General features: G+C 39.7%; 1 protein-coding gene and 1 long non-coding RNA gene across 9 annotated transcripts in view; both read left to right on the top strand.

Annotated features, from left to right (window-relative positions):
• Positions 1–23,443, top strand: part of KANSL1L (KAT8 regulatory NSL complex subunit 1 like) — a 62,760-nt gene that overhangs the window by 34,819 nt on the left and 4,498 nt on the right. For all 8 annotated transcript variants that reach the window (XR_011000992.1, XM_068196462.1, XM_068196463.1 and 5 more), the window contains 6 exons: positions 9,972–10,134; positions 12,950–13,060; positions 13,451–13,585; positions 15,929–16,053; positions 16,846–16,970; positions 17,786–17,840. Coding sequence is in view for 7 of the 8 variants with exons in the window: in XM_068196462.1 (XP_068052563.1) it covers positions 9,972–10,134; positions 12,950–13,060; positions 13,451–13,585; positions 15,929–16,053; positions 16,846–16,970; positions 17,786–17,840 (714 nt within the window). In the remaining variant the exon portion in view is untranslated. The remainder of the gene's footprint in view (positions 1–9,971; positions 10,135–12,949; positions 13,061–13,450; positions 13,586–15,928; positions 16,054–16,845; positions 16,971–17,785; positions 17,841–23,443) is intronic.
• Positions 19,876–22,813, top strand: LOC137477435 (uncharacterized). The gene is made up of 2 exons (XR_011000993.1): positions 19,876–21,818; positions 22,486–22,813. It is a non-coding gene; the product is annotated as an uncharacterized lncRNA (long non-coding RNA).

Genomic DNA, 23,443 nt, shown 5'->3' with positions numbered 1-23,443 from the left:
AATTTATTCTTCAGAGCAGTGCTAATCCCAAGAGGTTTTAATTTCTTGATTTTACTTTGCCTTTTTAAGTGTAGTATTGAGGGAAGTCTCCATATCTCCTCAGCTAACTGTCTAGGATTTACTAAGTGTGTCAGTAGTCTGGGGAGCAATTTCCCATGCAAGGATGTTCCATGCTGATTCAGCATTCTCTGCAAAATGGCAGAGGCGTCCTAGTTTTAGCAAGATACTTTATTGAAAAACTGTCCAGTTTCTTATTTGTTTGAGTTCCCAGCTTCCTGGCAGTGGGGCTTAAAGACTTGGCAGCCTGCCTGGAGGGTTTGGGCCAGAGGCGATGGGGCTGGTGAGTGAGTCTGGGAGTTCTGCCTTCTCCTAGTTAGCCTTTTCATCTTCTTTGCATTGACCAAGGAGACTCTTGTGGACTTGGACTTGCTGTTTCCATGCAATCCTGTCACAGAGGTTTGAGGCCTCATGCTGTGGCTGATGCCTCCAACTGCCTCTTGCAGCTGTGGAGAGAGTTCCTTAGCAAGAGACTCGAGGACTTTCCTTTCCTTTGCCTTAAACATGAAGGGTTTTCTCTCCAGATGCAGTTTCTAAATAACAGGCCTTTCTGGAAGCCTCTTGTCTTGCAGGTTTGAGTATTTCATATTTCTACAAGCACTACCTATGTCTCTGTGTTCTGAGAAGTGGGCCAGAGTTAGTGAAGTTCTGAGAATATCAGTAAAGGCTTGTGATCAGAGAATATCAAGGCTTGTGATCAGGAACTCCATGTCTATAGCCTGACAGCCAGAGTTCAAGGCAGAGTTTACATTTTTACCTTCAACCAGATACAGAGCTTAGCTGCTCTGCATGCTTGATAGTTTACCTTGACTTGTAGGCTGCAAAGAAAGATTTATAATTAACCTCTGGCTGTAGACTGCAAGCAAAAAGTACGTTTTTAGGTTACTAGTTAAGACTTCAAGTATTGGAGCTGGTGCAACTCTGTGTCTGCTCCATAGTCTTGACATCTCTGGGGCCAGGTTACCTTATATTAACCCAGCTTCACTGTCTCTGTACCAAAAGTGAAGAGATGTCCCAAAGACAGCAGGGTAAAACACCCCTGTAGGGAATACTGTTTATGCTTACTGCAGCTCTCAGCTCAAAACTGTGTTTAGACTCTGCTTTTGAATGTCCTTTCCATGAGAAAGTTAACTTAGAGGCAATGTGGAGAACTACATAATGGAGTAGAAACAGATTCTGTAGCTCTTTTTCCTTAAGAAAATTAGAAATTATGGCAGCAATTGAGTTGTCAGCTTCAGTCATCATGCAAGTGCCAAACTCAGTTAAGTTTTGAAAATAAAGGTAAAGCAGGAAACAAAGCTTCTCACACAATGTTGGTTGAAAACAGAGGATCAGGGATTCTGCTAAGGAAGTAAGTGATAAAAATAAACTGGACATTTCCAGCACATTCTGACAACCAAGCCTAAATTAGTATTGAGGTTTTAAATTAAGAGTCATCAGCAGAGTATCATTTCATTCAACAAATCTTACTCTAACAGGCCCTGTCACTTTCTTAGTCCTGCACTTGCTACACTTGGTTACCCAGCTGTTGATGAGATTGCTCATCTTGTAATAAAACAGCAGTGGCCATCAGCCCAGGCTTGCTTCTGGATTAGGCAGATGTCTAAGGGTAAGGATGCAAAATAGGGAATGGTTTCTGGGATTGATATCTAGTTTTCTCTGAAAAGGCATTTATATTTCCCAGAATAATCCAGCAAATTTCCTCTTGTCTTTCACAGAAAAAAATGAGTAGCTTCTTAGCATATAGGAAATAGTTGGATTTTTAATGTAACATTAGTGTGCCTTCTCTAGCAAGTGCTTCTCCCATATTTCCTCAAATTTAACATATTTATATAACCCCTGGTACCAAAGTCTGTGAGGACCCCCATTTCTTTACCCTCACTGGCCTGAAAACAAGCTGGGAGTCTTACAGCAGATGTGGAATTAACAAATTCCAGCTTGCCAAAATCAGAGGAGCAAACTGAATCTCCTGAATGTTGCTGCTCCCGGTGGTGCCTGGTTTGAACAGCCAGCGAGCAGTGCCTGGCAGTGCTGAGGGAAGATGTTGCTCTGCAAAGTAATTTGAGCAAATGGTGAGCTAAAGAATTATGAGCAGAGAATCACAGCAAAATGCAGACCTCTGTGTGTGGGACATTAAGAAATGCTGAGATAGTTTTGAAGAATTTGCAATTGGATTTTCATTACAATGACTGGTTATACCCTTTGTGCATCTGAATGACATTCAGAGTGTCATCCCTCACATCTCTTCAGATTCATTTGGGAAGCTTATTCTCCCCCCTCACCCCTCTAACATCCATGTTAGGAAAAGTAAAGTATGAAACTGTGAATTGCTATGCCATCTGTTAGTTCATAAGGTCACTGGGAAGGCAGCCACATTTTTTCTCTTATCTACTGCCATGCCACATACATTTGCAATGAGTGTGTATGACCTAGGAGCCTCCTGTTGCCTGTGGAGAGATGCCCTATATTGTCCTCTGCTGTTTCTTTTCTGAAAAGGACTACACCTTCCCCTGCTATGCTAGTTAAATAATGCTTACACAGGGTAGTATCTAAAAGAAAATACAGAAGTCTGTGAAACTCTAGAAGACCTTCCAGACTGACGAGATAGATTGCAGATAAATAAAACAGGATACGGGGTGTTTGGTTTATCTGTCACCATCCAATATCCTCAGGAACTTGAAACAACCTTTGAGGCCAAATCCGCTTGTCCCCTAATTCAGAATGACTAAGTACCACAAGATGATCCCTGAGTCATCATTTGGCCCTGGAATCTGTTTTGTTTCTTTCTTCTTTATCTAAACAGCTTTGTAAGAGCTTAGGCCATTTCTTGATTGTGAGTCATGCACAACAAACCCTGGGATTGCAGTCTGTGCTTCAGTCTAGAGGACATGATTGTTGTGGTGCATTTCTTCAGCATGAACATTTGAATGAATGAATGATAAAATTTGCATCTTGCATGCAGAACAGCACAAAGGAGTAAGAGGCAGGTGTGTTCTAGTAACGGGAGACAAAGTTTGCAGGTGGGAGTTGGAAGTCTGAGAGTGCTATGTTCAAAATGTTGGATCGCCCCTCATTTGCGTTGTTACAGCTGGCGAGTCAAAACCTCTGGGTCATTGTCTCCTCCTATAAAATGTGTGTCATGTAATTTAATGCTAAGAAAGAAGACCAAAAGTATCTAAACATTAAAACCCAGAAAGTCTGCAAGTAGCAGATTGGTGAACACCTATTGAATCATTTCTCAGTGGTTGTTACATTTATAACTGCCTTCTTCCCCCACCCCAGATTCTCTAGTCTAATGCCTCATGCTTCTGCAAATGCTTTTCCTATCATAAGGAAAATTGTAGCTCTGTCCCCTGTAATTTTTTTTTTCTGCACTTGAAGGAACTAAATTATCTGTGACTAAATTTTTAAAAGCAGACAAGTGTTGTGCTAGTCAGAAACTCTCAGAGAGGTTTGCTTAGCTGACATGCCCTGATGTTTTCTTTTTTGCTGTTTTACCTGTGTAACTTGCTGCAGGATATTTTTAATGACAAGGATTTTGTTTTGCCAGTATATTTTGTTAGTTTCTCATTTAATATCCTAACAAAGGATGTTAATTCCAATTTTTTCAAGTCATGTTTTGCCAAGAGATGTCATTGATGCTATGTAGACTTTTAATCTATAAAACCTTTATATAGCTCTAAGTACAGGTAAGAGACAATAGAGCAGTGAGATTGGAGTACTATCAATTTTGTCCCTGTGTTTCTTTGCAGAGTTGTAGAACATGGTGGGGTTTTTTAATCTGAAAATTCTCATTGTAATTGTATTCCACCTGCTGGAGAAAGGGTTGTGGGGACTGAGGCATGTGGAGAAAACAGAATTCAAATTTACAAAGGTGCCAGCACCCTGAAAGTTGGGAATTGAGGTCCAAAAGCTTACATTTTGGATATCACAGACAAACAGTTGGTATAATGTTGCCAACTCTTGCAGTTGCATATTGCCACATTTTCTTCTCTGCAGTCTCAACTGGGATTTAAGTAAGAGCAGAAGAATATCTGCTTTCATTTAGTGGTTTGAAAAAAAAAAAGTGAGTGCTTGTCCAGAAGGCTCCAAAGCAGACAGGAGAAAAATATTTAAATTGTAGGGTATGAGTTTCTTCTTTTGATTTAAATCTCATGCTGGTTCTATGATTTCTGTGTTCAGGAGCATTCCCAGTCCATGTCTAGTGCCAGTGGTATTTTTTGTTGATGCCACTTGATAAATACGTGTGGTCTTTCCCAAGTCTTGTTAATTTTCAGGTTTTTAAAAAGAGTGTGTGTATGTTTTTTTATTTATATATAATACACATATATATACACATATAATTTGCATTCAGCATGCATAGTATTTATATTCCTTGCTAAATAGCAATGCTATTTGTTAGGGGTCTGTACCTGGGAAGAAAGAAGTTGCACTGAGTGGAGTCTTCTCGTTGTCATCCTCTTCCTTGGTATCCCTAGATACTGGCTCCACCACCTGCTTCAGCATAGTTTCCTGGCATTGCTAACTTCTGAAAAAATGTTGTTTTGTTGCCAAGTCTCCTGCAAACTGGTTCAATGCAAGTGGTGTGGTACCTCTGTGGATATGTCAGTCTTGTGGTATGGGAAGGAGAATCCCTTGGTTACCAAGTTTGTAAGTGAAAATAATAGTTAATTAAGTTGTTGCTTTAACTCTGGAAGTTAAAAAGGAAGGCCTTCTGTTAGTTAAAAAGCAATGAAACCTGAGTGGCAGAAGTAGTTCTGGTACATATTCAGCTATTCTGAACGTGGGACAAGACTTCTGTCTCTGAGGGAGGGAGGCTTGAAGGTAGAAAGGAAGGGGACAAACACCTCTATCTTTGCAAGTCTGTGATACTGCCAGTAGAACTAGATCCATCCTCTGGGGTTTGTGGCAAGCCAGTAAGCCTGTGAATTCTTTTTTCTTTTTTGTCAGAAAGAAAAACCTTCATGCTTTCCACAGTCTTGCACTTTTAGTGTAGTGACATTTCTGTAGTGTTTTACTTACCACATCTACTGTTAATTTCTGCATGGTATTTTTGAGAAGAAAGATATCCCTGTGGATTAACATATCTTTCTTTCTTTTGGTTTAACTGGTCAAAAATTGAGCACTAACCTTGATTTTTCAACTGATTTTCTAGTTGAACAAAACATCTTTGTTTCAGGATGTAGAAGACAGCATGCACTTCTACAAAGCAGGTGAAAGTCCCATTGATTTATTGCAGGATTAAAGAAACTAAACTCCATGTGTGCTTAGGAGAGGTGGATGATCTCTGAGAACAGTAGAAGCTATCACTCCTTGTAGGATACTGACGAAAAAATCTGAATTTGTGACAAGTTGGATGCTGAGTAAGTTTTCATTAGTGTTTTATGAAACTCTCTGTTCTCTTCCTGGAAAAAATCGGTCTCTGCCATAGGATCTGCCAGCTTATCTTTATGGACAGCTTTAGAGGGGCCAAGGCAGATGAATTTTACATCCTGGGGCAGCCTGCGTCCCTTTACCTGACGTGCCTGGGAAAGCACGTCCATTTGACTTCTGTAAAAACTTCATCTGGAAGGGAGGGTCTGACATGTGGCAGGGGTGTGTGTGTCAGCAGCATCTGTTGTGCACCTTCCCATGTAGGGATGTCTTAGATGCTTCTCCCACCCTCTCTCCCACTACCTGTTAATAAGAAAGAAGCTCTTGGGGGTTTCGCTGTCCATGTACTGTGTGTTGCCCAAAAGCACTCTGCACTTCAGACCTGCACATGTACACTGTGAAACACAAGGTTTCATGGAGCTGTGTGTTCTGCCAGAGGGACACAGCTCTGCTCAGAGCAGGGTGTTGAGTGCAGAAGAGGGAGGCCATGCAGGAGTGAGCTGTCCTTCAGGCAGATGTTAAAGCACTGAGGCCAGCAGGCTGCTCTATTAGTCTGATCTATACACAGCACAGGATTAAAAGTTGGTGTGTTTGGTGTTCAAAGGTGAGTTGTCAGCCACCCACACAGAGGTTCTCTTGAGTCCCATAGTTAAATCTCTGCTACCCATTTACTGAAGAACAGTTTTTAATATTGAGGGAGATAGCTCTTCTTTGATACTGCTGAAAACTCCTGGGACTGTGTTTGTAGAGAGAATAAATGCATTTTTCCTTGCCTTTTTGGGCTTAATAAGAGTAATCAGGAGCAGATGTGACAGGTATTCAGCAGAGTGTATTTGAATTAATTTAATTACCTTCCTGGATTCAGACACAGTGGCATAATTGAACTGTGGCTCTCTGTACTGTTACACTTGGGCATGCTTCCAAAAATGGTCAGAGTTTTAGTGATGAGTAGCTGAAACCACAAAATGAGGATTCACTTCACAATTTTTTAAATGGGAGCACAAAACATTTTTCCTTTCAGTTATGTCACGCTTCACAGACTCACACTTTTTTCTCTGCAGAAGGATGGGATGGCCAGTAAAGTTCAGCCTTCTGACCCTTCAAGAACAGAGGCATGAGCCAATTGTACTTTGTCTATTGCATCAGTCTGCCACAAGCAAGCACAATATTTGTTTTGAGTATCAAAATTAATTGCTCTCTGTTTTTTGTAACCCAGTAAAACAGTACTAAGGGTGAAAAATACATGTTCAAAATTCATAATACTCTAGAAAATTAGTCTGTTGGTTGACAGCATTTCATTTCATAAGCTTCATATGTTTAAACCAGAGCTGCTATTTTAGTTCAATATTTAAAGCTTGTACACTCCTCACTTCCTCTTAAATACAGTGAGTTTTCTCTAATACCATGAATTTTATGTAATATTATCCTTCATATCTGCTTGAGCTGAGAAAGCGTGAGGTTTTGTATTTCAGTAATGAAGAAAAATGTTTCAAGAGATGTACAAGGTGTAGTATAGCAAGGGGAAAGGGGAAGATTGATAAGAGTTTTGTAATCTCTTGCTTTCTGAAGGGTTGGCATCATGGTCAGGTTTGCTGTAGGGGCCTGTCTCCTAAAAGCTGTGTGCCATGATGTTCCTGTGTCATTGCTGTGGCTGAATGGATATATATGTGGGCTTGTTTTCAGCTGGGTTTTGATGGATTTTTTTGTTGCTGTGTTAAAGTTTCAATAATTGACTGCTGTAAAAGGGAATTGGTTTGTAGACTGTATTCTATTTGGAATTGCAAGCAAGGACAGTTTAGTTTTCCAATAAACAATTCTTCCATTCCATTTCAATAAAAGTTGAATCACTTTCTTTGAGTAAAATGCTTTAATTGCAGTACTAAGGGCTTCTGATTTTTTTTCATCGAGAGTTTATTAAGTCAGCATTTCTGAGAAACATCATGATTTCACTAATTCAGCATTTTCCAGTGGAAGACTACTCCATCAGAAATTTAAACCAGATCTGGTAGCTAGGAACACACACACTGACAAATTTCTTAGTTTTTTTCCCCCTAGTAGCTTCACGAGTATTTAAATAAATTGCTCTTTCTTCTATGCAGTTTGTATTTTCTTTTGGTTTACAACCTGGTTTAATGAAGATTTCATTACTTAGGTGTTGATGCCAGAGCATTCAAGGCACAAATTCAGGCGTAAGGTTTTGTAATTCCCATCACAGGCAAGTTGAAGAAAAGAATTCTCTATTCACTGATACTGGCAAATGGATTTTAATGTAGTTTCAAAATGGATTTGGACTGTGAGGTTGTTTGACCATGTATGCATGTTTCTGAACTGGCTCAGCTTTAATAATCTGGATATGTTTGAGGCTAAAGTGGATTAAAGCAAGAAAAAGTGAGTAAGGACTAATGGTCTGGATGTCAGAATGTCTTGGTCATATCTGTGTACTTTCTAGGTAATTTTACTGATTAGCTTTTGGGAATTTCTTTTTAAAGAATGAGAGATTTATCTACTGTCATGTGATTCACTTCTATTAATAAAAAAAGGACAGGCAGAAGTGGTGCTGTTGCAGCTTAAAGAGTAGAGATTTAGTAAATTACTTCATTTCTAAAACCCAAATATCAACAAGAAATATGCTTTTGTGCATTTTTGAAAAGCAAGTTCTTAGTGCATTGAGGTAGAGCAAGTACCTAAAAGCTCTTTAAGCTTCAGTGTAGTGATCCATATAATGGGAAACATTAAGTTCACTTTAGCATTTATCCCTCTAGTGTTTCCAAACACGGGACACAGGACCCAGTTCTGCCAACACTTTATGGATGTTTAAAGTTTAACAGATGAAGAGTCCCATATGTCTGTCACAGGAAAACAACAGAACATAGATTTGAAGGAGTCCTGGTCTAGGAAAGAATTGTTTCCAAGTAAAGTTGAAAGCACTTGTACATACACCTGTTTATGGAGATCAAGGTGGATTTAGGACTGTTAATGTTTTCCTGGGGGGAAAAAAGTTAAATACATGAACCTCCACTATCACTGTGTTCTCTGCTCCAGCATCATAACATGCTTACTTGATTTTAGTAGTTTCTCAGATGCAGTACCAGCATAGAGAACTCAGTAACTAAGAAAGGAACAGATAGAAAGGGGAACTTCTTAATGTAATATTTTCTGAGATGATGTGGGTTGTGAATATTGATGCCATGTAGCAGAAGGACTGCTTTGACTAGATGGAGGGAATTTTATGTGGTAGATATAATCCCTGCATCACTAATTCATGAATGGCAGTGCTAAAGTGCAGCCTGGACTATTTCAGGCAGGAGAAAGAGTTTTCTTTGATTCAGAAAGCAGAAGTACAGAAAATGAAAGTAATGTTCTTTGATAGTCTTGCCTTTGATGTGACATGTTTCCATAAAAAAATCCTAAGAAAATGTCATATTCATTCTTACAGTTTTTTACACTGGAACTGTTTCCCAGGGGTTGATAAAGGTGACTGTTGTTGCAGTGATAGGCCAGTGTCCCTTTCTCTCCATTCCCATTTGCAGGATCTACAGCATTTGGCAAAATATCAGAAACCTACAGAAACCTTTAAAAATGTCAGTATCTTGGGGGTTCCTACCACAAGATCCCGTAAGGAAGTAGCTTATGCCACATTATTTCACTGAAGTACTTTCTGTAGCACATTCTGAAGCACAAACTACTATTTGCTACTGTCCTGTATCATCACATTTAATTCTTTCCTTCTGTCTTTCAGAGCTCAGTCTATGGCCTGCACTCTGCTTGCTTATTCCTGCCTGTTTTCACCCTGCCTTTTGCCTTGGTCCTGCTACCTCACATCTATCAGTTCTGTGCCATCCATCATTGTACCTTCCATACTTAAACAAGCTTTGCAGCCAAGCAGCTAAATTAATCTTTCTTTGCACCTTTCTTCTTTCTAATAATTCCTTTTACTGTCTATTAATCAGTTCTTAATGCATCCCTACCGTGTTTATTGCTGTATGTCTTCTTTCTGTTGCTCATCTGATGTTTAAATTATGACAAGGTAAAGGCTTTGCCTTTTTGGTTTGTGTAAGTACACAGTATGCTCAAAATGTTCAATATAGTTTCTTCTTCAAGGTGCCTAGAGATAGTGATGCTATGAATCTTACTAAGGGGATAAATGAATAAGACTCCTCTATTTAGTCTGGTGTTAAGTTTGTTTTTGCATTTATATCATGCCTGCTATCCTAGAATCAAATTTTAAGGGGTGTTTGTCATTGGATAGATCAAAAGAATTATTGGAAACAGTTACATTTTATCTGAAAGCTTTGACAGCTGTTTCCTGGTCCTAATTGAAGGAGCAGTTTGTATTCTTTGTATTGTGCACTGTTGTCCATAGTAAGTGAAGGTAAGTCATATTTAGACTATCTGGAGATTGCTGGAATATTCTTCCCATTCACATATTAAAGTGTGTCACTCACTGAGTTGTTGATTTGTTGGGTTTTTTCCCTCTTTGGTCTAATTTGAAGGACATGAGTAAAGGAAAAGTGAACCTTTGTTTCTGTGTGTTCTTGCAGACTTTTCCATCTAGAGATGCCTTCTTTCCGTACAGAACTCAGTTGCCGTGTGTGGTACCAGCCTCCACTTTCAGCAGCAGTGAGTACAGCACAGAATCTAAAATCCTAGATTATGTGCAAGAGCTGGACTCTTCCTTCCATCCAGTCTTATCATTCCCTTCAGGTAAGTAATGCCATGACTTAACAGAGTGGTTGTGCTTGTAGAGGTTGTACAGGTTGTGGACTAACTTGTCTTTTCAATGATTTTTAGGACTTAGTTCTCTTAACAGAAAACTTCACATTGTCAAAATACATGAGTTTAGACTAAATTAAGATCTTGGCTTGATCCTGAATTTTGAAAAACGCACCTCCTTCGTTTCTCATGCCAGAAATGTGCTTACAGCCTTGAAAGACTGGTCATGAAAAAAGGTGTGCTTGGGTGTTTCATGGTGTGTCTAATTGAGTCAGGGTTAGTCCTTTAAAGATGGTGCTTTTGCCCACACAATACCATGGTTGTGTTGTTTTCATAAGCAACTTTCTTTCTGTTCAGGCCCTTTGCACTAGGTGTAAAAAACTTTATTTAGGTTTTCTAATTGTTTTTATGCAAGTCAGCATTTTTTATTATCTTCGAAGTTTTATGGTTTCTTATCATCTGATCTTTTCATCTTTCTGGACAGTAATGTAGAGGATGTTGTCTGTGACTCAGTCCTGAAATTAGTGCAGGTGCAACTTGACAGTACTTGGAACTTCAAAATAGCAGCCTAAATGCTGTTACCAGCAGAAGGGATTTAATTTTTGTGGGATTTTTTTGTTTTAGGAAAAACCTATTTCCAGATAGTTACTGACCAGTATAGAAATTATGCTGTTCTGTGGGGCATCTTTGCCACAAAATAATTCTGGAGACAAGGCTGGAACTTCCATGGAACTGTTTGAATCTTTAATCAAAACCATTGTATTCCCAGAATGACAGTGTAGATACTGCAGCCTTGTATGAGGAAGTCAGGACTTAAGGCATGGTTTGGAGAACTTGTCATTGGCCTGTAGAGAAGACCCAAGTGTGGACAGGGAATCCAGAGAAAGCCTCAGCTCTGGCAGTTTGCATCCCATGCATGGGTTAAAGAGGAGATTATTGTAGGAGCAGATAGGAGAAATAGAACACTCACTCCAAGAGTGCAACAGCAAACATTCCAGTTAGCAGAACTCTGTTGTGGACAGAAAAAAACACCTAAATCTTTCTTCTTTTACACATGCTGTCACTTCTCCTGTGACTCCGGCAGCACAGCTGGACCCCAGGGGTTTAGACATCTGTTCAAGGAAGGCTTGTGCCCCTTGTGTTCATTCTTACCTCCCTGTTAAAGGAGACTGGGATGTGTAGCAAGAACATTGGCCTTCTGTTTTCTCAAAAAAAGCTTTGTCATAATAAAAAACCTAAAAAGCTTTGGACTGTGCTGTGGCTACTGTTGGACACTTTGCCAGGATATAGGAGGAAAAAATGTTTTTAGCTTCATTCCAGTATGAAGAACGTATTTCTTATAGAATATTTGTTCTCTTTCCAGGAGCCTTGCTAATAGTTGAGACAGGGAAGAAGTACTAGACCTGCTATCTCCTTTTCAAATGCAGTCCTCACATTTGGGGGAGGCTAGATTCATGCTTTACTTGGTGCACTTTGCTGTCTCTACCTCCTCATGAAGACTAGTCTATTTGACATTTTCTTTCATGTGAAAGAATTACTGTGAATAAATGCATAGTAGAAATTTTCCAATTTGTACCCTACCTCCATTTCATGTTTTCTTTGCAGCTTTCTTGGTTATTCCCTTCCAGAGCAATAACTTGTCTTAAAATACTGCTTGTGCTGTGCCCACATCTTTATATATAAAAATTGTCAGCAGAGTAAAAGAAAAGGGGTTTGCATTCATTTTCTCTGTATGTTTAAAATACATTGTTGGCATTTGTTTCATTTTAGAAATCTGGGAGTTTCATTTTTTTTTTTGTGCGTAAGGATGGATTCAAATTCAATAACAAACCAATAACAAACAAACAAAAACCACAAAAAAAACCAAGAAAACAAAACCAAAAGACCAGCAAAATAGGAGAAATGTTTTGGTTCTCTCTTTACTTAAATGTTGTGACTAATACACCTTTCAGACCTTTGTTTAACTTGGAAGTAGAGTAGGAAACACAGCAAAAACCTTGGAGTGTTGAGATAAAGCAATCAAGTTAGATCCATATCAAACTGAAAAAAAATATTCTTTCTATTTAGCAAAATATGTTGAAAGTTTTTGTCCTGGCACGTCCTGAAGGCACATGAGGCTGAGACTGTGCATTAATATATGTAGTTTAATGCCCACCCTTGGGCTCTGCCCACAGTCCTCTTCTCCTTCTGAATGTACTGGCTGTTGAGCCTACTTCTTACATTGACACTTTTTTTCAGTTAAATTTCTCTTCATTCTTGTCTTTTTTTTCCAGAAAGGCTTTTCAGAGAGAGGTTTTTTGTTTTTTTTAAGCCTCCTTGCCTTACAACAGGGGGTAGATTCCTTACCACTTGAAATGTTTTGCAGGCTAATTCTGCATCAGAACTCCAGTCATAAAATGAATTACATTGCCCTGCTATAGGCTTTTCCAGGGAGACAGAGAGGGAATGTACCTTGAAAATACCTGTAGGCTCCCAACAGTAACAAATTCCAAAAGCATTAATGACTTGTACACAAAAGGCTGAACCAAAGCCTCTTCACATTACAGGAGATGCACACTGTGTGCTCTCTGCTCTGCTGGGTTTTGTGCAGGAGCTGGTCAAGAGGGAAGACCCCAAACTAATTCTCACTCAATACCCTCCAGAGTCTGTTTCAGTCCTTAGCAGTAGTGCTCACAGATTATGTTGAATGTGATGGGTGAATCACTGCCTAGACCTCTAGTAATGGTGCATAATTCATTGGCTCAAAGGTTGCTATCTTTCTAATACAGACTCTATTCCTTTGGATTTCTGTTTTTTTTTTAATTAGATATTCCTCTTCACATATACTTTGAAACATTATTAAGGAAGGATGACATCAGAGGAGAATCTGCTGATACCTCATCTTTGGGAGGGGAGTTTAAAGTATCTGCTGACAATGGTATGCAAAGCAAAATGTTTTAGCATTTGCAAGGCCATTTTTCATTCATTTGTCAGTATTTTCTGCCATGAAGAGGTTCAGTTTGTAAACTTGTCAGAAAGCAGGTTATCAGAGAAGGTAACTGAATATGGCTTTAGGTGGAAGAGGAATCTCTTCTCAGACCACAGTATCAGGTTCTCCTTAATTGCACTGAGATGATCCCACCAGAGCTGTAGGAGGATACTACAAGTGGGGGGAATTTGGACCAGGTGCCTGACTTCAGTCCTGTTATTATTTGGATTCCTATCAGCAGTTTGGGGCAATTATAAATAGTTCAGCAGTTGAGATTTCCTGTAAATTGTACAGATGAAAAGTAATTTCTCAACTTGATACATGCTTTTTCTGTTACAGGCTATAATCCACATGTTTCTTTCAAACAGTGGAGCGGTGGCCATTTGTCTAATTCCAAATCTCAGCTGGTGTTAGGAACACCTGACCAGCTGTCAGAAAGAAGAAAGAAAAGGCATCTAAGTGAGACAGCAGTAGGTAAGAGAAAAATAGCATTGAAAGAGACTACTACATCTTTTAAAATATGTACTGTATGAATATCACTGGGCTCTGAGAATTAAAAGTTGTCTCCAAAAAGGATACTGTTACGAAACTTATGAAGAAACAGACTTAGAACACCATGGAAATAATTTACTATTTTAAAGCATAGTAATCTTCTTTCTTCTTAAGTGTACATACAGAATGAGACAAGCTGCTGTATTTTATTTTTGGAGTACTCTTAAAGGAAACTGCTCAGCAGTTCAACTATGTTCTTCTAATACTGGGTGTCATTCTTAGTACAAAAGGGTTTTTTTCATAGTAGTCAATGAAACAAACATTGCAAAGTTATCTGTTAAGTCATGTGCCCAATGAAACATTTACTGTTCCTGGCATCTTTGTTCACTATATTTCATTTGTTGTGTACTGTCATTTGTGGTTCTGGATGCCTTCCAGACTTTTAAGAGGACTTGTGGATAGCCAGTTCTTAGTGTGTTTTTACCCTTGTTACTGTTCTATTTTAAGCCACTGAATCTCTGCTTCAGCAGTTGGTAAGTTAATAGGAAGTGCCCTAAAAGTTCTGTAGAATAATGTGATAATGTAGGGATACAAAATTTGGCATACCACTGTAAAGATAAATGGCATCTTACCTCTCCAGGCCATTAGAATGTAAAGCCTAACAGATTCTGTTACGGATTCATTTATGTAACTTTAGGAAAACCTTTGGCAAAATTCTTCACAAGATATTTGAAGAAAGTAAATTGCTGAGCAAAAGCATAGTCGTTTAAAATTTCCCTTAAGAAAGAATGAAGAGGTACAAATGATCAGTTAACATTGTGGAAAAATTAACTGCTGGTGCATATCCAGGCAAAACTGTTAATTTTTCACTAGAGGTGGAGATACAGGAATTACTGCAGAGATGAATTAATAAAAATTATGAGCTAGGATTAAAACAAACCCCAAAACCCACAATCCATAACCCCAAAGCAAGACCACCCAATCAATTAGAAAGTCTTAGGAGAGAATAAAAGCTATGTGGGGGCACACTGAAAGCTGCTTTGGATTTAGGTGAGGGTTGTCCTTTGAGTCCTTCCCCTGGTGCAGTACAGCCCTGGCTTTGCTGTACAGCCTTCTCTTGCACTCTGTGCCTGTCTCCAAGGGGGTGCTGTGCCCTATCCCCTTTCACCACCAGTGATCCTGTTTCCCAAGCCACCTGCTCCCCTGACCACTTGCTGGTCCCCCAGAGGTGGATGCTGACACAGTGTTTCTCAGTTTCCCAAAGTGTAGCCATGAACACTGAGATCAACAGCTGGAGTTACTTGGGAGCACTGGTAAGAGCGAAAACATCTTGCTATAAACCTTTTGAAGTTACCATTAGTCTTCTGACAATAGTATTTAGTTTTTTTGTAAATGGAACCAAAAAAGCAATCTTTTATCATGAGGATCATCCCAGTGCCAGAAAACTGTTCTGTGGTGCGTTCATGAGTAGGACCACAAGTTCTAGCTTATTAGTGCTATGAGTGTAGTACTACATATTTATTCCTAATTTGGGCTCTGTCTAGGAGAAATTATCCATGAGGAAGGTCAGCCTAATGAACAAGGCCAAAAATAAAAGCTGTGTGCCAGGGAGTTGCAGAGCTGCCTGGGAGATGGTAGTTCATTACCTTGAACCAGCCTTTGTACTACAGTCTTTAGGATCAGTCTTACCTCTTTTTCCATGTTGGAATATACTCATTCTTTTTGTTCATTGGTGTATTAAGTCTGAGTTCTCCTTTCTTACGGGAAATTAGGTAGAAGGAAAGCAGAACAGGTGGTTAAATTGTAAATCCCTCTAAATGCTGCTTATACTGGAACTGAATGGGAGTAAACAGGAATTACAATTTGTCTGGGGCAGTGAATCAGAAGAAACCACTATTGGTTTAGAGCTAAACTGATTTTGTTTGTTACACTTGCTGCCAGTTTTACCATTTATTAAGGAAGAAACAGGGAGAACTTGTGAGATGCACCCCAACTGCTGCTGGGGAACAAGGGGAATCTAAGTCAGATTGCATTTGCTGTGTGTGTAGTCTATGACAGCTCCTGAAAAAGAGTCTGGATTTGCCCATATGAAGCTGTTCCATGAGAAGAAATCCTTCGTGGAATAAGAGGGATGAGCTTTGTGGAACAACAATGACAGGATGAATAGCAAATGTTTATTTAGATGTTTTTTTTTAGTATCCAGTAAATTGTAAATGGCTCACTGTAGGCTTCTAGAAATGACTTTACTGTTACTGTGTGGAAGAATTTCTGCAGTCCGATAGCCAACAGGCAGTATGTCTTACTTATTGCTGTTTTTTATGACAGGCGAAAGTAGCGCTCGGTTTGAGACATTCTCCTTCCAACATGCAGAGCCCGAGTGCCACAACAGTTTTACTCCCACAAGCAGTGTCAGTGCCATGTCTCGGCCCACTCACAGCACTTCATCACAGGTAAACCAAAAATAATACCAACAGAGAGTTGTGCAAATTAATAGTCCAAAGCCACATGCCTTTCACATCTGATTTAGTGTCATATGACAGTGCAGAGCATTTTTACAGTGAATTAAGTGGATTGCATTTACTAATTTATTCCAAACTGAGTTTTGTGTACCTTGTTTATGAAAGAATTTTGCAGATCATATAAGTGGAGTGTAAATGTGATTTATTGGCATTGTGCCTTTTTTTTTTTCCAAATTTCATTAAATACACCGTGATTAATGTTCCCAGTTTTACACTAGGGCCCTTTTGTCTTGGTGCAGCTGTATAAAATGGCCTCATGGTGCAAATAGAGTCACAAAATCTGTTAACTCTCAGTTTTGCTGTTTAAAACCCTTTATGCAGATATACAGGTGAAGTCCATGGTATATAATTTACTGAGGAGCAGCAGAACTCTGGCTCACTGTAAAGAAACACACTATTTTACTGAAATTAATGGAAAATTCACAATGATATTCAGCTTCAGGTCCCATGGTTTTGCTAAACCTAGCGGTATACTGGTGCTCTGCGAGTTGTCATGTTTTAATGCAGAGCTGAGTTTAAATGTGTGTCCCACACAGGTTAAACAACACACACTCCTTTAGTCCCCTGAGTCAATCATCATCAAAGAACACATACATGAGCACTTTAGAATAGTCTGTTTCCATTAAAGTTCAGGCTTTCTCCTTGTGAAGTTCTATTGTTTCTCTGCTAAAATGTATTTCCTGTGATTTGAGCTGATCCTCTTGTGTTGATTTTATTGTTCAGCATAACTCCAGGAGGAGGTTGAGAAGTGAGAGCTCCTATGATATAGACAACATCGTTATTCCCATGTCACTGGTGGCGCCATCAAAGCTGGAGAAACTACAGTACAAAGAAATCCTTACTCCAAGGTGTGTTCACAACCTCTTGAATTGCAAAGACATGAAAATGAACATAAGAACATTAACTAAGAATATAATTTACATGGAGTTAGAAAATGATATAATATTAAAGATCATCTTTTCATGCACTTGGATTTTTATCTGCATTTCAGTTCATGTGACCAAAGTGGTGGGAAGACTGGACAGCTGCTAGCACAGGAGAAATAGTCTGATATGCCCAGGGATGTGGCAGATGCACAGATTGGCTAAAAATAGAAGTGGATTTATATCATCTTAATTGTAGTTATGGCCTTTAATATACCATAAGGATGATAAGCTCTGAGCGGTTTTTTGGAGATTGCTGTCTTTTTTTGTGTGTTCATAAGAAAGTAGTAAACTATTTTCTGTGAATTAACAGAAATGGATTTAGCTTTTTTTTTTTTTTTAATTTAGCCATTCTGATACAGTAGAATAATCTTATTTCTTTCCATACAGTGTAGGTCTACAATCCATGATTCTAGAGACCTTCTCCTCCTTTGTTTTAGAAAGATAACATCTTTTGATTTCAAAACCAGGGTAATTGATCTCCTCTGCTTACTTCAGCGTCTTAGTAGCACATTGCCTGAAGTGCTAAATGTACTTCTTCTGTACTTCAAATCCATAATATGTATTTGCTTTTTTATTGTCTTTTAAGTTGAAAAATATTATTAAAACTGTATTGGATATCTTAAAAGACTGTGTTAGGAAAAGAAAAGGTTATATACTTTGAGGAAGGAAAATAAAAATTTCAGCCATCTGTTATCAGCACCTTAAACTTAATTTGATTTTCCTTGTCTTATTTCTAGCTGGAGAGTTGTTGAACTTCAACCTTTAGAAAAATGTCAAACAGATGAAGAAGAGGTAGGCTGTATTTTAATTAAACCACTAGGTTTATTTAAAGTAGTTACAATATGTAATTGGGGTAATTGGTGTATTCTTTCTGAAAACACCAACTCCATACAAATCCCAGTAAGTTTTAAGTTTCAAAAATAAAGTATTAAGTATCAGATTATGAAATGTGTCTTATCCCTCCAGTGGAAGATAGAAATGGAAGTATACCATTAACATTCCTTGTTCATTGTCTGGCTGGCTCTTCTGCCCCTTGCTGCTGCACAGTCAGTGATCCTAAAGGGTCCGCTCTGCTCCTGAGCACTGTAATGCTGCCTGTCCCAGTGTGACTGTCTCCTGGGGCCACCAGTGCTGTCCCTCCCTCTCATCCTCTCCTTCCATGGCCAGTTCCCCTGGCATGTCGCTCTTCATATGGTAATCGGGCATCTTGCCTGTGGGTCCAGCAAGTTTCCTCAGTTTTCTTCTTGGTATTTGTTTTCCTGCAACCCTCCTGTTGGGAGCAAACTTTTCTGCATTTTCAGGAACAGCATAACCTTCACCATTTCCTGCCTGCCTGTTGAGCTAAGTTTGCAGATCATGGGCTAATTTTTGCTTCCTCCAGACATAAGAATCTGCCTTTTCCTTCAGGCAATGTCCATGGACTTTGCAGCTGGGGGTTCCTTTCTCCCCTTATCAGGGGTTTGAGGCATTTCCTAACCATGGGGTGAATGTGCCAGCAAGTCTTGTCTCTAGGTTGATTTTCTGTCCTTCCAATCTTTTTGTGGCTTCTTTTCTAGAAACCTGTCGATTTTGCTGCCCTTTGGACATCTTTAATCTTGCTCCAGTTTCTGCTACTATCACCAATTGCAACTGTAGGACATGTATTCTTGCCTTTATCCACAATATCTGTTCTCAAGCTGCTATTTGAGAAAATCTCTGCAGCAGAGGTTTAATTGCTATAGCAGTAGAAAAAGATGGCATTTAGGTAGCAGTGCAGAAGGTTGCATTAAACTCAGTAAACAAATCATTTTGTCACTCCCCGGCATAGAAAATACACTCTCCACAAAGGCACAAACTTCCTCAGAGGTTTATAGGTCTGTAGCTACCTGCTCCATAACCTTTCTTTCAGGAGAAAGAACATCATGGTCTCAACTCCTTACCTGGTGTAGTTGCACTTATCTGGCAGCATACTCTGGGCTTAGAAGGAAGATAAAAGCTTACTCTGTCCCTGCCTTTTCCAATGAGCAATTGAGAAATTCCTGTGAAATCTGTGGTCAAATTTATGTCACTTCCACCCACCCACTTCTGGGTTAGTACCCTCCCAACTAGCAGGAAACATGCCTGTCCTTCCTTTGGACCCAGAAGGTCAAATTCCACACGCAGGAGAACTCTCCTGCAAGGATATTTAATTAAACCATTTGAAGAATAACTAATAAAGGCAGCAAGGGCACTCTGTCCCTTGAGCATCTACTGTTCATTGCTGTCTTCATCCTGGTAGCTGGGGAGGAGTGAAGAATTTCAACAGCGATTTGCATTCAGGGCTTCAAGGAGCTTGCATTGAATCAGTGGATTTCTTGTTTAGATTTCAAATCCCATAGAGATGACTTGTCTGTTGCTTTTAGTGTGTTTTGCTGAAGGTCTCTCTCTGGAGCTCATGGGCTAATGTCTGAATTAGTAGCCCACCCAGTACATTTGTGTTTGGCATGACTCCCAATCCTGTATGATTCATCCTCTGGTCAGGAAATAACTTGAGTTAACAATGCAGCGCTTTGCCTCCTGCTGTGGCCCACTGCTTCTGTATCATCTGTCAGCCACTGGGTGGAATGAGGGGGAGAGATGTCAGACAGAGAAAAATGCTAATGATCTTGTTTCTGTAAATCATCCTTTGCCAATTCCCCCCTTTCTTTTGGGATCGTGTTAATTAGTTTGGATGTTTTTCAGAGTACTGAGAAAAGGTGATTGATCATAATTCTTCAACTTCCTCCAGCTTTGAGCTGAGTTACATTTGCAACTGAGTAAGGTTGTAAAAAGACATGAGGAAACAGCACCATTACCTGCTGGAATTTTCTGCACTCATGCTCTGACACTCTTGAAATTGCTCCGTGTGCTAAAGGCAAGGCAAGCTTCAGTAGGTCATTCACATAACACAAGGGAAGGCAAAATATACTTTCTGCTTTTATAGAAAACAGTCTTTTTCTCTACTCCACTGCCTAGTAGTCTGTGGTGGTGTTGGAAATGATAAAACTAAATTTTTTTTATGGTACTACATAATAGTTTCTTTACTTCTCTATCTTCTGCATAGCTAAATTTGAAACTTCAGAGTTGTCCTTGTGTCAAGCAGTAGTCAGGGATTTCTGCCAGTGGATAACTTTTTTCTTCTTGATCTTTGGGGTCTTTGTCATCTTAATTTTTGTCTTCTCTGTGTTCTTCATTTAGAGGCTTTCATTGCAACAACCCATATCCATGCAATAGATCTGCATCCAGCATTTACTAAGTTACAAATAAATGTGGGGTCCCCAGTTTGTTGTACTCCATATGAGCCACACTTCCGAGGATGGGAACTCAGCACTTTCTGGGAATTAGGCCTATTCATTGTGCCTTTGAGAACAAAAAGCTTACCTTTTATGGGTCCTTTTTTTGTTTCTGGAAATTTTGCCTTATAAGAACAAAATTGGTAATGCAAAAGTTAATCTACTATCTATGTCTGCTCTATTACTTGCTCTAAAAATACTTTCTTGAAATAGAACATTTGAGTTTCCTGGTTTGCATGCATGAATTTGCAGTCTTATTGCTTTAAGGCATGGGAGGGTGTGGCTCAGGTTTTCCTGTTTTGTTTTGGTTTTAATTTGTTTTGTCCAGGTCAAAGCTTCTGGAAAGGCTCAGTTGTAACGTTCAAGTTTATTTTGTAGTTGTTTTATTAATGAAAAATTCTTTGGAGTAATTCCTTGTGCAATTAGTTTTGCATAAGTGTTTTCATGGCCTATGACTCAGAGTTTCCTGTGGAGCCAAAGAGTGAAACACAGATTTTGTTGTTTTGAGAACCTTTCAGAAATATTCCTGGTGCTATTCAACATTAATGCACAGTGTGTTACAGTGTCTTGGGGGGATCCAAAGCTTAGTTTTCTCTGAGTGAAATCATTAGACATGCCTCACAAACAGGCCTTCCCCACAGCCTTTTCTCTCAACATCCCTGCCAGATCCATCCACTGAGGAATGGGACTTCTTTTGTCCTTTTTCAAACTAACCTTGGTGAGGAAAAACCACCAAATTTGTCCTGTTACAGAACTTTAAATTAATCTAAAGTTGTTAGAGGAAATGCTGGGAAACAGCAGAGGCTGTAGTGAACCAAGTAGAGACCTTTTATTCTGATGTCATTAAATTTTTATCCATAGAACAGATAATAATTTTTAAATAAGAAAATGTACTGTTCAAAAGAATAGGGTAGAACTCTTTTTAAATAAACAAGTGGTTAAATATGCTATCACCAGCTATGGAAAACAAACAAGGCTTATTTCTGTATTTTTCAAAACTCTTCACTTGGACAGGAATGTGGACTTCAACTTTTGAATGGAAACTTGTTAAAAATGAAATTTCTTCCCAGCATGAAAAAATTTTGGCAAGTTGCTAAGAAAAACATTTGCAAATTTCTAAGCTTTTCTTTCTAAATTATCTTTTGTTTCCACTTCAAAGGAAATCTGAGCACAGAAAAACCCTGTATTTCCCCTAAGGGAATGACACTTTTGTAGTTCATAAAATTCTCACTTTTATGCTATACATCATTGACCTTGGAAAGCCAGAATGTGAACTGAGATGTAGCCCTGTTTGGATGCTCTCCAAGTGACAGAGCTGGTGAATTTCAGAGAGAGGAGGAAGCCCATTAGGTTCACTTGCATGAAGGGAAACCAGCAGCTAACAAAGTGGTTTGTGTTCAACATAAATAAATAAAAGCAATGAAGGAGCCTTCAGCAAGGAGTGATGAGATGAGCAAACTAAGCAGCCTGTTTGTCTAAGGTCCCTGTCAAGTGCTGGGCTGAGGAGGACCTGTCTCAGAACTCGCCCCCAGTTGGGGTGAGCCCAGGATGGTGGTAAAGTCTCTCCTCCAACCCGTGTCTCCAAAGAAAGACTCAGTAGGCTTCTGTTGTCCGGTCTCAAGGTAGTTTATTGTGTATTATCTGAAAGATTTCTCCCTGAGCTGCTGCAGTCCATTCAGCAGTCAGGCAAAGGCACACTCTGACTCCCAGGGGGCTGGTGCCTTCTTTTATATCACACATTACGTGTTAAATGTTTATGGTTTTTCCCCAATGCCTATCACCTACACTGAATGGTGACTTTCCACTCTATACCAGTCTGTGAGTGCCAACATCACCAAGAACATGGAAGTTAGGAAAAAGAAAGAAGGAGGACAGGGCACACCCAAGTCCCTCCATCTTAGAACTTCTGACCCCCATGTACAAAACTCAGACCCCTCTGCACAAGGCCTAAACCCCCCTGTACAGCACTCAAAAACTCTTCCTCTCACTTTGTGACTACTTCTACTATAATAGCTAAACTTTTGTGATTTCTTGTTCTTCCTGCAAGGTTGGTAAATGTTCCATGGATCAGGTTCAAAGCCACAGGGGTCTGTGGCTGCATTCCAGGGTCTAAGATGCTTCTGACCTGGGCCTGGAACATCCAAGAGTGTCCAAGGGACATTCTGGGTTCCGACAGACCTGGGCAGCCACAGTTCTGCAAATGGGTCCTGTGTCTGATTCCAATCAAAATGAAAGCTTTGGGATCACATTGATTGGTTGTGATACTTTGCCATTGTACTCCTAATGGCTGTGAACCACCTCAGTGCTGAGAAACTGGATATGGGCATGGCTTCCCCAGAAACACATGAAGTGGAGCACTGCCAGGGTCTCTATGGCACTACTTGGCACTGCACTGAGGACCGTGCATTTGGTTCTCTATTTTGTAGGCTCGGTTGGAAGATAAATGGTGTTACTTGTACAACACCACTGAGGATTTTGCTTTAGAAAAAAAAAAAAGGCAGTTTATTTTCATGGCCCCCCAACTTATTAGTATAATTCTTGTCTAGGACTGATCTGGCAGTGCAGCTTCACAGCTCCTTTGACCAGGAATTGTTCTTTCCAAGAATTTCTCAGCTTTTGATTTGGGACTAGCTGGCATAAAATCCATGGCTGCAGCATTCAAATGCTCCTGCCAACCTCAGCTTTTTAGGTGAACTTTGAATGGTTTGGAGCACTTTGAAACAACTGTGATCTGTACTGGAGGGATCCAGCCAAGAACTTCCCCTGCCATCAGGGGAGTGAGGGGGAGGAGCAGCAAAGTGCTCCTCAGCCAGCCCTGGGTAAGGAACAAATTTCCTGGTGTGTTGCCATCGGAAAAACATGGATGGTACTTTCACAGTGAAAGTCGGGGTGCAATCCTTTACCTAAAATGCTGGCTCTTGTTTTACTAGAGCAGGTAAAGTACTTGCATTAGGGCTGGTTTGAGCTGTACTTGGGCTCATGCAAACCACTGGGTAAGAAATAGTATCTTCAAAGCAGAAGCCATTTTCTGCTTGGTTTCACAGCAGGAATGTGGCACCTCAAGTTCACTGAGTTCCTCTCTGTGGAGTTATCAAAGTCCTTGAT

The sequence above is a fragment of the Anomalospiza imberbis genome, chromosome 7 (genome assembly GCF_031753505.1).
Source record: "Anomalospiza imberbis isolate Cuckoo-Finch-1a 21T00152 chromosome 7, ASM3175350v1, whole genome shotgun sequence".
Lineage (NCBI taxonomy): Eukaryota > Metazoa > Chordata > Aves > Passeriformes > Viduidae > Anomalospiza > Anomalospiza imberbis.
Note: the sequence above shows the minus strand (reverse complement) of the source record. Positions and strands in the feature narration are given on the sequence as shown.